Source organism: Bufo gargarizans, chromosome 3, assembly GCF_014858855.1.
Source record: "Bufo gargarizans isolate SCDJY-AF-19 chromosome 3, ASM1485885v1, whole genome shotgun sequence".
NCBI lineage: Eukaryota > Metazoa > Chordata > Amphibia > Anura > Bufonidae > Bufo > Bufo gargarizans.
Window position 1 is genome coordinate 570,270,820 of NC_058082.1, and position 15,744 is coordinate 570,286,563.

The window sequence follows — 15,744 nt, forward strand, 5'->3', positions numbered from 1 at the left end:
TTGTTCTTGTTATTTTCTTTTGAAATGACATCTGTAATTTTAAAAAGGTATTTTTGTGAAATGTCAATTAGTAACCAAATGAATGTTTTTAGACTGAGATTCGAGACAGACTACGCCCATGCCATAGAATATTTAAGGCTGTTGGTTACACCTGATCTTCACGCATGAGTAAGTGACCCCCGAAACATTGCGCTTGAATGTGGTTTACAACTCTGCGAACTCTGAACAAGTGGGCCTGAGAGCCATGCAACACTTTAATTGTGAAAAATAAAGTAAAGAAAGGACCAAAGAGGTCTTCTGAAGCGTGAGTAGTATCCTTCTCATCTAACAATAGATCAATGTATAGCATGTGGATGTACGATCCACGGTTTTCTCTCTTTTTCGGATATTTCACTGCCGATTCTGTTTCACTAATTCCTATAGTAACAGAAAGCGGCCCCTGTAGGGCAAGTACAGTATTACTAATTCAAATGAATGGGCGACCAAGCAATATGTGGTTGTGCTGTGGTTGGCAGAACAAAGATTGTATGTAAAGAGGGACAACTGGTGAACTTTACAGCTGGAAAGTGGTTACATGCTGCGGTGTGCCCAGTCATTATAGTGGCAGAAAGACACTTCTTATATGCACACAAATTACAGCGCTCTCCCAAGATACAATATATTGAACATACAGTGGGTTAGAAAAGACCATTGTAACTTGAAACTAGACTCAACATACAGTGCCTCAGACTCAGATCCAACCACTCAAGGCCACTTCTCTGGTAGCATAGCTGGATTAGGCATTTTGGGGCTTTGGAACCGATTACTTAATTTACAATGGTTTCAACATACAATGGTCGTCCTGGAACCAGTTAATATCGTAACTTCAGGGACCACATAGAGTGAGAGATAATAGTGTAGGGCTGTAATGCCCAACCTGCAGCCCTCCAGCTGTTGTAAAACTACAACTCCCACCATGCCCTGTTGTAGGCTGATAGCTGGAGGCTGTCCGAGCATACTTGGAGTTGTAGTTTTGCAACAGCTGGGGGGCCGCAGGTTGGGCATCCCTGGTTTAGGGGACAGCAATGGGCACACACCGTTTACGACATTTACCTTTGACATGGCTCCAAACATGTTCTTGGCTGTAACGGTCATGGACTGCAGGGGGCGCTGCTTCTCCTTTACTCCCACCCTGCTCCAGTCGGGCACGGCATTGATGTTCATCTCCACCTGCTTCAGTGGCATCCTTTTCCGCAGGGACATGCGCATTGTGTTAAGAGAGCTTGATGAGGGCCTTTTTCTGAACTTGTCAGGCTGAGGACTGTCTTGTTCATCTATATTTTCCAATACATTGTGGTTTCTCCAACCAACACTTCGAAAGACTGAAGACATCTTCTTTTATCTCCTAGACAGACACTGGAAGAGAGAAGAGATGTAAAAGAAGGGCTCCTGCATATGAATCCGGGAAACGGGCCATAAAATTACAGGAAGAAACATTGGACGGAAGCGGGAGACGATCATAAGGCTTCAAGCACATGACTGTATCCATTTAAAGGGGTATTCTCATCACATACAATGGGGGCATATCGCTCTAGGACCCGCACCTACAAGGAGAACGGAGCAGGGAGAGCTGTGGCTGGAGGACCCCACCACCAAGTGCTGCTCCCATTCATTTCTATGGGGCAGACTGAAATAGCCGACCCAGCGCTCAGCTATTTTCGGCAGCCCCATAGAAATTAATGGAGGGCGGCCTCCATACTTTTCCCAGCTCAGTTCTCGTTGTAGGTGCGGGTCCCAGAGGTGGGAACTACACCTATCAGACAATGGGGGCATATCCTAGTGATATGCCCCTATTGTATGTAATGGCAAACCCCTTTAACGGATACTGGCTATGTGCGCCCCACACTTTCCTGTTCCTCACTATTGTAAAAATGCTGATTCTTGTCCTCAATACGGACAAGAATAGGACACGTTCTACCTTTTTTGGGGGCTGCAGAACGTACATGCAGAGGCAAAACGGCACATGCCGTGCTGTCCGCATATTTTATTTTAACCCCAGGCTTAAAAGGGATTCTGTCACCTCTTTTTACCCTATAGAGATGCGGACATGCACGGCTAGATCGCCGCTAGCATGTCTGCAATTTTTCTGTCCTGATCACCGTGAGCTCGCGCATGCGCAGTGCCGGCATAGTATTCCTTCACTGTGCCGTTTTCAGCTTCAGGGAAGGAACTGCGCATGCACGAGCTCGCGCACCACGAGATTGTGGCGATCTGACTGTGAGCAAGGAGGAGATTCGTGGATACAGGCGGTGCTGGGCTCCTTCACAGGGGAATGGCTGGGCTCCAGAACGGTTAGTACAGCCCCTTGGGCTCCTTACCAGGCTGATTTACACACACACACCATTTTTTACACAAGAAAACCACACAGAGCTATGAGACAGGTATATTGCGGACATGCTAGCGGCGATGTAGCCGTGCATGTCCGCATCTCTACAGGGTATCTGCTGATACAAGATGGTGTGCAGGGAAACACAGAAGAGGACACATGGCTTGCGCAAGCGTCGTGTCCACTTCAACCAGCCGATCCTGAAGATAGGTCATCAATACCTGTAGCATGGACAACCCCTTTAAGAACACGTTCAGTTCAGTGCTCCATCCGGCCCTTCCGTGCAGATGTGAACGCAGCCCAAGATTTTTAGTTGCCAATGTATCAAGTTCTATAGGCAGAAGTATATTCCACTGGGAGAAATTCATTACGCCACTAAAAGACGTCTGCCTGGCTGATAGACCAGAGGCGTCCTAGTGTCCCTGAGACTTTACTGTGCGGCTGATGCTAAAAATAAAAGGATTCAACAGGGAAAAAAAAAAAAAAAAAAGAAGAACACAGCCCGGGTCTGCTGCCAAATCTACAGAAGAAGGAGGAGAGGAAAACACCAGCCACAGGGGTAGGAAAGAGGAGTCAGAAAAATGTTCAGTCTGTAAAAGGGCTGAGGAGCGGACATACTCTCATCATGTGCAAAGATAGGCGTTGTTCCAACCAGCTAAGAGTGTTCTCTGTGGGTTATCCTTAACCAGTTCTACACCAGGTCATTCACCCCCCTCCCAACAAGATACCATACATTTTCAGTTTTTTTAGTGCAAGCATCTCACCTCTTTTTTTAAGATTTCTCTGATAACTGGGTCTGACATATAAGCCCCAATCACAGGGGATACGGCCCGTTATGATGCTGCCGAACCTCCCTGAGGAGTCGATCTGGGTCTGCTAGGCCAATGCTCTCTGCTAATCAGGATAAACCGTCCTTTAGCGCTCATGCACCCGGTAGTAGCAGCTTTTTACGGTCTGCAGACTGCGTATTTACAAAACACGGATACAGTCTGTGTGCGTTCTACATTGTGTGGAACGTGCTGGCCTCTACAGAACAGTCTTATCCTTGTGAGTAAAAACAGACATGAGTAGGACGTTGTAACGGATCTCCTAGCACCCCGACCGGGTACCTCCGTCGATAGATGCTCCTAGTGCTTTCTGAGGACTCCAAGCACTCCACTTGACACCGTACGCACTGCAGACCCCACGAACCGCCGCAGCTTGGTTGGGGTCTCACCGTCCTCCACCCACGCTGGACCTACTACAAGGCTCCAGGCGGTGAACCTCTCCTACAGCCAGAGAGCAGGAACAGCTCTTACAAGAGCTAGTAGTTATGCCAGGGGAGCATAGCAAATCTTCAGCGTATAGCAATCCCCCAGTTTGATCAGTTATCCAAACACCAGTCTCAACACTTTATTGAGGGCTACCCGCCCGTATTTATGCAGGTCCCCATCTGGTGGACACGCCCCCAGGGGACCAGAATAGAGACTGCGACACACAGAACAGATACAACACATCCCCACAATGCATCATGGTCTCCTCCTCTCTGCCCCAGAGACAACCGAGGAATAATCCAATTATCTCTCAGGACAAAGGGGAGATCGCCAATACACATGTGGAGACAACAGGACAGACATCACCATTTAAACACACAATGTCACACCCTCCCAGCAACCACAGATATTTAACATATTCCCAGATAGCTCCAGTCTGAGTGCATATCATTAGGCGAATGGCACTCAGACCACACAAATACAATTAAGCTAGCCATCTGGGTACCCTCACATAACAAAATACAATTCCAAAGACAGATTTAAGCTGTGCGGCCATAATCCTGAGGCAGGAGGCTGGCAAACAGCCCCCTCCAAAACACCGTGGCGAAGTTGGTTTCGTCACAGACGTTCTTTTTTTGAGGGGCCATGGAATGGACATACGGATGTGGACAGCACACGGTGTGCTGGTCGCATCTTTTGCGGCCCCACTAAAGTGAATGGGCGCCAAAAAAAATAACTTAAACTGGCCTGCAAAACAGGTGTTAAGCTGCCCGCACAAGGGTGACTGCTGTCTTGCAGAAAGTCTGCATGAATTCCCGTACAGATTTCTGCGGTTACATGCGGTTTTTGGTGCGGCTTTCAGGCGGTTTTGCCGCAGACCTTCCCCTCTGCATCAAAAAGGGTGAAATTCGCCCAAAGAATTGATAAGCTGCAAATTTCAAAATCCACATGGCAGGTCAATTTCTGTAGGGAACGAAAAAGCTAAGCGTTTTGAGATTTGTGAATTAGGCCGGGCTCACATCTCATTTTTACTCTATGTTTAAGGGTACTTTCACACTAGCGTTTTTCTTTTCCGGCGCCGAGTTCCGTCCTAGGGGCTCAAATCCGGAAAAGAACTGATCAGTTTTATACTAATGCATTCTGAATGGAGAGTACGTCCCTCAGGATGTCTTCTGTTCAGTCTTTTTGACTGATCAGGCTTTTCAGAAAGCCGTAGCATGCAGTATTTTTACCTCCGGCCAAAAATCCTGAAAACTTTGACTGAACGCCTGATCCGGCCTTTTCCCCATTGACTTGCATTAACTCCGGATCCGGCGCCGTGTGTTCCGTCAAAACGGATCCGGCTTTTGCATGTTAAACCCGAAAAATAGGAAAAAAAAAAAGTTAAAGTCCATAAATGGCGGATCTGTTTTTTCCAATGCATTTTTCCATTGTGATCAAAATCCTGATCAGGATTCAAATGTAATCAGTTTTCACACGTTTTTCCGGATCCGGCGGGCAGTTCCGGTGTCAGAATTGAACGCCGGATTCAAACGCTAGTGTGAAAGTAGCCTAACATACACATTTTATCAAACTGGTGTAAAGTAGAACCAACCAGATTCCACCTTTCATTTTCCAAAGGAGCTGTCCAAAATGAAAGGAGGAATCTGATTGGTTGCTATGGGCAACTAAGCGAGTTTCATAAATGACCCCCAACACATTATACACTGCTTGGCTTGTATACAGGGATTACGACCTCCCTGCAATAGGAACAGGCCCCGATCTCTCTGGTGGCTGGGACCGCGCAAATGCGCTACTGGACTGCAGGGTGGTCGTAACCATGGAAACAAGCAGTGTATAATGTGATGGAAAAAATGAATCCAGCCAGCAAATGAGGCAATATGGAGAATCACAATACATTAGTAAGCGTCTCTACGTGATAAATGCCTTTTGCTGAAGTGAGACGGTTAGACAGTTGGTGATGGACACCACTGTAGGGCATCCATCTCAGTGCTCCAGATTTAAAAATTTTAGAGATATATATATACACACACACACACACACACACACACACACACACACATATATATACACATACATACATACATACACACCTAGGAACCATTGGCTACTTAAATATTTTGTCACCAAATTAAATTTTTAGTTGCCAAATATAAATACATATAATTATAATTAAAAAAAGACTTGGAGGAGAAGATGAGACCGTGGAGAGCCAGCTCTACATACAGCATACTTCTTCCATCCATTGACCTCTCCTATCATGTAGACATTCTCTTTCCTCTTCTCCTTTGTATGACCCAGATGGCCATAACAGATTCTTTCAGTCACATCTAGGCTCTGTAGTTTGTTAAAAACATGTTAAATTTCTTAATTTTTCTATAAGCCTCCCCCCTTTTTAAACACAACCTCCCCACCCTTGTTTCCCAACAATGTCATCCTGCTGGCCCTTCCAGCCCCGTGCCCACTGTGCTCCCCAATGCCCCTGCTGAAAAAATTGTGACCCCAGTAGACCGTGCCTCCAGCAATTATAATGCCCCCTAGACTGCCCTCCCCCAGTAATAATAATGTCCGCTAAAATGCCCCCAGTAATAATAATAAAACCCTATATTGTGCTCCCAGTAGTAATGCCTGTATAGTGCCCCCAAAATAATGTCCCCTATTATGTCCCTGTAATAGAAATGCCCCTACAATGCCTCCAGCATTAAAGGGGTTATCCCACTTAGCGTTTTTAAACTTACCTGCTGCCACCGCGCGGTCACTTCCTGGATTCTGGCTGGGGGCGGGCTTCATCTTGATTGAAGTCTTCTCCCGGCCGTGCCGCGCGCTGGACTGAATGCGCACGCCGCCGCGCATGCGCAATGGTGACTTATTCCTACAGAGCCGGCGTGCGCGTTCGCAGCTCTGTACTATTCTGGCCGGGAAGAAGTCACCGTCGCGCATGCGCGGCAGCGTGCGCGTTCAGAACAGCGAGCGGACCGGCCGGGAGAAAAGAAGGAGTCTTCTGGGCAAGCGCGACCTTCCAGCTTTTGGAGAAGAGCGGAGGTCGTAACCAGGGGAGACCGAGTCACAACAATCAGGTAAGTGGGGATGAATTTTATCCTAATCGGTGGGGATTTGTTAATAAAGTATATTTACAAAAATGATCACTGTCAAATCATTAACAGATTTAACAGTGATCATTATGATGGGATAACCCCTTTAATATCTCCTATTTTACCCCAGGTAAAAATGCCCCACAGCGCACCTCCAGTAGTAACGTCCCCCACAGCGCCCCTCCAGTAGTAACATCCCCCACAGCGCCCCTCATAGTGCCCCCATTGAGTAATGCCCCTGCAGTGCTATCCTTCCTGTTAGTAGAGGCCCCCAAGTTGGCAGTGGAAAAAAAAGAAAATAAAATATAATATAATATAATATATATATATATATATATATATTATAAAAAACACACAACTAATACTCATCTGTATCCCCCACGTTCACGATGCAGGCCACAACCTCTTCTTGTCTACGGCCACATCGCTTCACTGTCTCACCGGCGCAGGCAGGCGCAATTATGTCATCACGCATGCGCTGGCCTTGACATTATCACGCATGCCTGCGCGGGTAGTTACTACCTCATAGACTTCAGGCCTTCTAAGCCTGAAGCCTATGAGAGTGATCAGCAGCAGGGCAGAGAACCATAATCTCCTGTGCCCCGCCGCAGTATTGAACTGCAGAGCTGCAGCGGCGGGTCTAAAAAAAAGTCTTGTCGCCATTTGTAAATTCTAAATCGCATTGGCGACCATTTTGGTTGCCATCTGGAGCGCTGCATCTAACATACACATACCTCCAAACTTTTTGAACAGTCAAAGAGGGACACTTATGGTTCATTGTGTGAAAGATCCATTTGTCCTCCATATCTATAAACTTCAATATTTTTCTTAGCGCACAATGGCGCAATAATTATCTGATTATAGAAATTTCTAAAATCCAAATTGCACGAAATAATGGAATAATATACAAGACGGTTCTAATAAACAGATTCTGGATCACCATTCTAAACGTAATAATGCAAATCAAAAAGAGGGACATTTAAGGAGTAAAGAGGGCCCTGGGTGAAAAATAGGGACTGTACAAAATAGGGACACTTGGGAGGTCTGCATATACGTACATGAACGCGTCCTTACTGCCAGGCGCTGGGTAAACATGTCTACTAGGTCATCGACGGCTTTCCAATATGGTTCTATGGATGCACCGGCCAAACGCATGCCAGACTCCCTCTACCTATACCACCAGCCCTATAATAAGAGCACATGCACACGACCGTATCTATTTTGCTGTCCACAAAACACAGATCTGCCAAAAAAACATACCATCCGTGGGATGTCAGTGTCACATCAGTTTTTTAGTGTTGATTAAGTTTGGCGTCATCGAAGAATCGAGTTATGGATTCCGCCACCATGAACCATAACGCGATTCTTCGATAACCCGAACTTTAGGCCCTGAACCAAAAAAAAAAACACAAGTTCGCTCAACACTATTTCTGTTATTTTGCAGAACGGACTTGAGGATACAGAACGCACACGGAGTCATTTCAGGGTTTTTTTGCAGCCCCATTGAAAAAAAATGTAAGTAAAAACCGACAAAAAAAATAAAAAATAGGTTTGTGTGCATGAGCCCTAAGAAAAACCCCTACACTGTCACCTCACATCTACTATGTGTGGCCCATGGCAGTGTAGGCGCACACACATGTAAACACACACACACACATGCAGAGCACACACACATGCAGAGCACACACACATGCAGAGCACACACCACAGGGGGCGGAGACAGAGGTCGAGTTACACATAGGTTACCAGAATGGAGCCTGAATATAGTCACAAGATAGAGATGGCCGGTGGGGGACAATGTAATATACTGCAGGAGGGCCGTCTACCTTTTTTGGGGGCTGCAGAACGTACATGCAGAGGCAAAACGGCACATGCCGTGCTGTCCGCATATTTTATTTTAACCCCAGGCTTAAAAGGGATTCTGTCACCTCTTTTTACCCTATAGAGATGCGGACATGCACGGCTAGATCGCCGCTAGCATGTCTGCAATTTTTCTGTCCTGATCACCGTGAGCTCGCGCATGCGCAGTGCCGGCATAGTATTCCTTCACTGTGCCGTTTTCAGCTTCAGGGAAGGAACTGCGCATGCACGAGCTCGCGCACCACGAGATTGTGGCGATCTGACTGTGAGCAAGGAGGAGATTCGTGGATACAGGCGGTGCTGGGCTCCTTCACAGGGGAATGGCTGGGCTCCAGAACGGTTAGTACAGCCCCTTGGGTATCAAATCTACAGAAGAAGGAGGAGAGGAAAACACCAGCCACAGGGGTAGGAAAGAGGAGTCAGAAAAATGTTCAGTCTGTAAAAGGGCTGAGGAGCGGACATACTCTCATCATGTGCAAAGATAGGCGTTGTTCCAACCAGCTAAGAGAGTGTTCTCTGTGGGTTATCCTTAACCAGTTCTACACCAGGTCATTCACCCCCCTCCCAACAAGATACCATACATTTTCAGTTTTTTTAGTGCAAGCATCTCACCTCTTTTTTTAAGATTTCTCTGATAACTGGGTCTGACATATAAGCCCCAATCACAGGGGATACGGCCCGTTATGATGCTGCCGAACCTCCCTGAGGAGTCGATCTGGGTCTGCTAGGCCAATGCTCTCTGCTAATCAGGATAAACCGTCCTTTAGCGCTCATGCACCCGGTAGTAGCAGCTTTTTACGGTCTGCAGACTGCGTATTTACAAAACACGGATACAGTCTGTGTGCGTTCTACATTGTGTGGAACGTGCTGGCCTCTACAGAACAGTCTTATCCTTGTGAGTAAAAACAGACATGAGTAGGACGTTGTAACGGATCTCCTAGCACCCCGACCGGGTACCTCCGTCGATAGATGCTCCTAGTGCTTTCTGAGGACTCCAAGCACTCCACTTGACACCGTACGCACTGCAGACCCCACGAACCGCCGCAGCTTGGTTGGGGTCTCACCGTCCTCCACCCACGCTGGACCTACTACAAGGCTCCAGGCGGTGAACCTCTCCTACAGCCAGAGAGCAGGAACAGCTCTTACAAGAGCTAGTAGTTATGCCAGGGGAGCATAGCAAATCTTCAGCGTATAGCAATCCCCCAGTTTGATCAGTTATCCAAACACCAGTCTCAACACTTTATTGAGGGCTACCCGCCCGTATTTATGCAGGTCCCCATCTGGTGGACACGCCCCCAGGGGACCAGAATAGAGACTGCGACACACAGAACAGATACAACACATCCCCACAATGCATCATGGTCTCCTCCTCTCTGCCCCAGAGACAACCGAGGAATAATCCAATTATCTCTCAGGACAAAGGGGAGATCGCCAATACACATGTGGAGACAACAGGACAGACATCACCATTTAAACACACAATGTCACACCCTCCCAGCAACCACAGATATTTAACATATTCCCAGATAGCTCCAGTCTGAGTGCATATCATTAGGCGAATGGCACTCAGACCACACAAATACAATTAAGCTAGCCATCTGGGTACCCTCACATAACAAAATACAATTCCAAAGACAGATTTAAGCTGTGCGGCCATAATCCTGAGGCAGGAGGCTGGCAAACAGCCCCCTCCAAAACACCGTGGCGAAGTTGGTTTCGTCACAGACGTTCTTTTTTTGAGGGGCCATGGAATGGACATACGGATGTGGACAGCACACGGTGTGCTGGTCGCATCTTTTGCGGCCCCACTAAAGTGAATGGGCGCCAAAAAAAATAACTTAAACTGGCCTGCAAAACAGGTGTTAAGCTGCCCGCACAAGGGTGACTGCTGTCTTGCAGAAAGTCTGCATGAATTCCCGTACAGATTTCTGCGGTTACATGCGGTTTTTGGTGCGGCTTTCAGGCGGTTTTGCCGCAGACCTTCCCCTCTGCATCAAAAAGGGTGAAATTCGCCCAAAGAATTGATAAGCTGCAAATTTCAAAATCCACATGGCAGGTCAATTTCTGTAGGGAACGAAAAAGCTAAGCGTTTTGAGATTTGTGAATTAGGCCGGGCTCACATCTCATTTTTACTCTATGTTTAAGGGTACTTTCACACTAGCGTTTTTCTTTTCCGGCGCCGAGTTCCGTCCTAGGGGCTCAAATCCGGAAAAGAACTGATCAGTTTTATACTAATGCATTCTGAATGGAGAGTACGTCCCTCAGGATGTCTTCTGTTCAGTCTTTTTGACTGATCAGGCTTTTCAGAAAGCCGTAGCATGCAGTATTTTTACCTCCGGCCAAAAATCCTGAAAACTTTGACTGAACGCCTGATCCGGCCTTTTCCCCATTGACTTGCATTAACTCCGGATCCGGCGCCGTGTGTTCCGTCAAAACGGATCCGGCTTTTGCATGTTAAACCCGAAAAATAGGAAAAAAAAAAAGTTAAAGTCCATAAATGGCGGATCTGTTTTTTCCAATGCATTTTTCCATTGTGATCAAAATCCTGATCAGGATTCAAATGTAATCAGTTTTCACACGTTTTTCCGGATCCGGCGGGCAGTTCCGGTGTCAGAATTGAACGCCGGATTCAAACGCTAGTGTGAAAGTAGCCTAACATACACATTTTATCAAACTGGTGTAAAGTAGAACCAACCAGATTCCACCTTTCATTTTCCAAAGGAGCTGTCCAAAATGAAAGGAGGAATCTGATTGGTTGCTATGGGCAACTAAGCGAGTTTCATAAATGACCCCCAACACATTATACACTGCTTGGCTTGTATACAGGGATTACGACCTCCCTGCAATAGGAACAGGCCCCGATCTCTCTGGTGGCTGGGACCGCGCAAATGCGCTACTGGACTGCAGGGTGGTCGTAACCATGGAAACAAGCAGTGTATAATGTGATGGAAAAAATGAATCCAGCCAGCAAATGAGGCAATATGGAGAATCACAATACATTAGTAAGCGTCTCTACGTGATAAATGCCTTTTGCTGAAGTGAGACGGTTAGACAGTTGGTGATGGACACCACTGTAGGGCATCCATCTCAGTGCTCCAGATTTAAAAATTTTAGAGATATATATATACACACACACACACACACACACACACACATATATATACACATACATACATACATACACACCTAGGAACCATTGGCTACTTAAATATTTTGTCACCAAATTAAATTTTTAGTTGCCAAATATAAATACATATAATTATAATTAAAAAAAGACTTGGAGGAGAAGATGAGACCGTGGAGAGCCAGCTCTACATACAGCATACTTCTTCCATCCATTGACCTCTCCTATCATGTAGACATTCTCTTTCCTCTTCTCCTTTGTATGACCCAGATGGCCATAACAGATTCTTTCAGTCACATCTAGGCTCTGTAGTTTGTTAAAAACATGTTAAATTTCTTAATTTTTCTATAAGCCTCCCCCCTTTTTAAACACAACCTCCCCACCCTTGTTTCCCAACAATGTCATCCTGCTGGCCCTTCCAGCCCCGTGCCCACTGTGCTCCCCAATGCCCCTGCTGAAAAAATTGTGACCCCAGTAGACCGTGCCTCCAGCAATTATAATGCCCCCTAGACTGCCCTCCCCCAGTAATAATAATGTCCGCTAAAATGCCCCCAGTAATAATAATAAAACCCTATATTGTGCTCCCAGTAGTAATGCCTGTATAGTGCCCCCAAAATAATGTCCCCTATTATGTCCCTGTAATAGAAATGCCCCTACAATGCCTCCAGCATTAAAGGGGTTATCCCACTTAGCGTTTTTAAACTTACCTGCTGCCACCGCGCGGTCACTTCCTGGATTCTGGCTGGGGGCGGGCTTCATCTTGATTGAAGTCTTCTCCCGGCCGTGCCGCGCGCTGGACTGAATGCGCACGCCGCCGCGCATGCACAATGGTGACTTATTCCTACAGAGCCGGCGTGCGCGTTCGCAGCTCTGTACTATTCTGGCCGGGAAGAAGTCACCGTCGCGCATGCGCGGCAGCGTGCGCGTTCAGAACAGCGAGCGGACCGGCCGGGAGAAAAGAAGGAGTCTTCTGGGCAAGCGCGACCTTCCGGCTTTTGGAGAAGAGCGGAGGTCGTAACCAGGGGAGACCGAGTCACAACAATCAGGTAAGTGGGGATGAATTTTATCCTAATCGGTGGGGATTTGTTAATAAAGTATATTTACAAAAATGATCACTGTCAAATCATTAACAGATTTAACAGTGATCATTATGATGGGATAACCCCTTTAATATCTCCTATTTTACCCCAGGTAAAAATGCCCCACAGCGCACCTCCAGTAGTAACGTCCCCCACAGCGCCCCTCCAGTAGTAACATCCCCCACAGCGCCCCTCATAGTGCCCCCATTGAGTAATGCCCCTGCAGTGCTATCCTTCCTGTTAGTAGAGGCCCCCAAGTTGGCAGTGGAAAAAAAAGAAAATAAAATATAATATAATATAATATAATATAATATATATATATATATATATATATTATAAAAAACACACAACTAATACTCATCTGTATCCCCCACGTTCACGATGCAGGCCACAACCTCTTCTTGTCTACGGCCACATCGCTTCACTGTCTCACCGGCGCAGGCAGGCGCAATTATGTCATCACGCATGCGCTGGCCTTGACATTATCACGCATGCCTGCGCGGGTAGTTACTACCTCATAGACTTCAGGCCTTCTAAGCCTGAAGCCTATGAGAGTGATCAGCAGCAGGGCAGAGAACCATAATCTCCTGTGCCCCGCCGCAGTATTGAACTGCAGAGCTGCAGCGGCGGGTCTAAAAAAAAGTCTTGTCGCCATTTGTAAATTCTAAATCGCATTGGCGACCATTTTGGTTGCCATCTGGAGCGCTGCATCTAACATACACATACCTCCAAACTTTTTGAACAGTCAAAGAGGGACACTTATGGTTCATTGTGTGAAAGATCCATTTGTCCTCCATATCTATAAACTTCAATATTTTTCTTAGCGCACAATGGCGCAATAATTATCTGATTATAGAAATTTCTAAAATCCAAATTGCACGAAATAATGGAATAATATACAAGACGGTTCTAATAAACAGATTCTGGATCACCATTCTAAACGTAATAATGCAAATCAAAAAGAGGGACATTTAAGGAGTAAAGAGGGCCCTGGGTGAAAAATAGGGACTGTACAAAATAGGGACACTTGGGAGGTCTGCATATACGTACATGAACGCGTCCTTACTGCCAGGCGCTGGGTAAACATGTCTACTAGGTCATCGACGGCTTTCCAATATGGTTCTATGGATGCACCGGCCAAACGCATGCCAGACTCCCTCTACCTATACCACCAGCCCTATAATAAGAGCACATGCACACGACCGTATCTATTTTGCTGTCCACAAAACACAGATCTGCCAAAAAAACATACCATCCGTGGGATGTCAGTGTCACATCAGTTTTTTAGTGTTGATTAAGTTTGGCGTCATCGAAGAATCGAGTTATGGATTCCGCCACCATGAACCATAACGCGATTCTTCGATAACCCGAACTTTAGGCCCTGAACCAAAAAAAAAACACAAGTTCGCTCAACACTATTTCTGTTATTTTGCAGAACGGACTTGAGGATACAGAACGCACACGGAGTCATTTCAGGGTTTTTTTGCAGCCCCATTGAAAAAAAATGTAAGTAAAAACCGACAAAAAAAATAAAAAATAGGTTTGTGTGCATGAGCCCTAAGAAAAACCCCTACACTGTCACCTCACATCTACTATGTGTGGCCCATGGCAGTGTAGGCGCACACACATGTAAACACACACACACACATGCAGAGCACACACACATGCAGAGCACACACACATGCAGAGCACACACCACAGGGGGCGGAGACAGAGGTCGAGTTACACATAGGTTACCAGAATGGAGCCTGAATATAGTCACAAGATAGAGATGGCCGGTGGGGGACAATGTAATATACTGCAGGAGGGCCGTCCGCAATGTGTATCAGTCCGCGCCGTCCCCCGCACATTACAAGCCCCGGGCACTCACCCGCACCGCTCCACTCCACAGTCCAGTGTCCACACTCTCTCTGCGTTCGAATCCAGCGCCGCTCCTCTCTCCTCTGCTCCCATTGGTCGGCGCTCTATTGGAGTTAACCATTCCGGTGCTGTATACGCAGACATCTCCTGGGATGCTGCAGTGGGAGCGGCAGACAGGCCGGCAGTTACAGGGTTATTACACAGGACGAGGATTGGGCGGGAGATGGCGCCTCGTTGTGGGAGCGGGCGGCGTCCTGGTGCGAGTTCATGGAATTGTGAGGAGATTAACATCCTGGGAGGGAAGGAAGCGGCTCCTCATAGCAGTCATACCACAGAGGGGAGTGAGAGGCCTGTGCGCAGAGCAGACCTCAGCCTCTTCTAATCTTTTAGGATGTGAGATTTATCAAAACTGATGTAAAGTAGAACTGGTTTAGTTGCCCATAGCAACCTATCAGATTACTCCTTTCATTTTTGACAGCTCATTTGGAAATTGAAAGGTGGAATCTGATTGGTTGCTATGGGCAAGTAAGCCAGTGTTCCTTCTCCCGTTATGTTTTAGGCTGGGGTTACATGGAAACATTGGCCACAACACACGGTTGCAATCTGCCAAGAACTACAAACCTGTAGGATTTCTTGTGACAGTCTCCGATACGGCTGGACAGGCCCATATTTACCTACGTTTAGGGCCCTTTCACACGGGCGAGTTTTCCCGCACGGGTGCTATGCGTGAGGTAAACGCATTGCACCCGCACTGAATCCGGACCCATTTACTTCTATGGGGCTATGCAGATGAGCGCTGATTTTCACGCATCACTTGTGCGTTGTATGAAAATCGCAGCAAGCTCTATATTCTGCGTTTTTCACGCAACGCAGGCCCCATAGAAATGAATGGGGCTGAGTGAAAATCGCAAGCCAGTACGGATGTGGTGCGATTTTCACGCATGGTTGCTAGGAGATGATAGGGATGAGCAACCCTGGACCCCATTAAAGTAAATTCACTGTATTATTTTCCATTATAACATGGTTATAAGGGAAAATAATAGCATTCTTAATACAGAATGCTTAATAAAATGTGGATTGAGGGGTTAAATTTTTTTATAAAATTACCCAA

The 15,744-nt window shown here is 46.6% G+C and overlaps 1 protein-coding gene across 3 annotated transcripts in view; it reads right to left on the reverse strand.

Moving 5' to 3' along the window:
- The window catches only part of LOC122932883 (protein PIMREG-like), a 28,805-nt gene extending 14,023 nt beyond the window's left edge, over nucleotides 1-14,782 (reverse strand). For 2 of the 3 annotated variants that reach the window (XM_044287537.1, XM_044287539.1), the window contains exons 1-2: nucleotides 2,587-2,754; nucleotides 1,093-1,395 (exon numbers count right to left, since the gene is read on the reverse strand). In XM_044287537.1, the coding sequence (XP_044143472.1) occupies nucleotides 1,093-1,371 (279 nt within the window). In that variant the 5' untranslated portion in view covers nucleotides 1,372-1,395; nucleotides 2,587-2,754. Of the gene's footprint in view, nucleotides 1-1,092; nucleotides 1,396-2,586; nucleotides 2,755-14,643 lie in introns of those variants that run through there. The other variant, XM_044287538.1, reaches the window with a different exon arrangement.
- Between the last annotated feature and the right edge of the window lie 962 nt (nucleotides 14,783-15,744).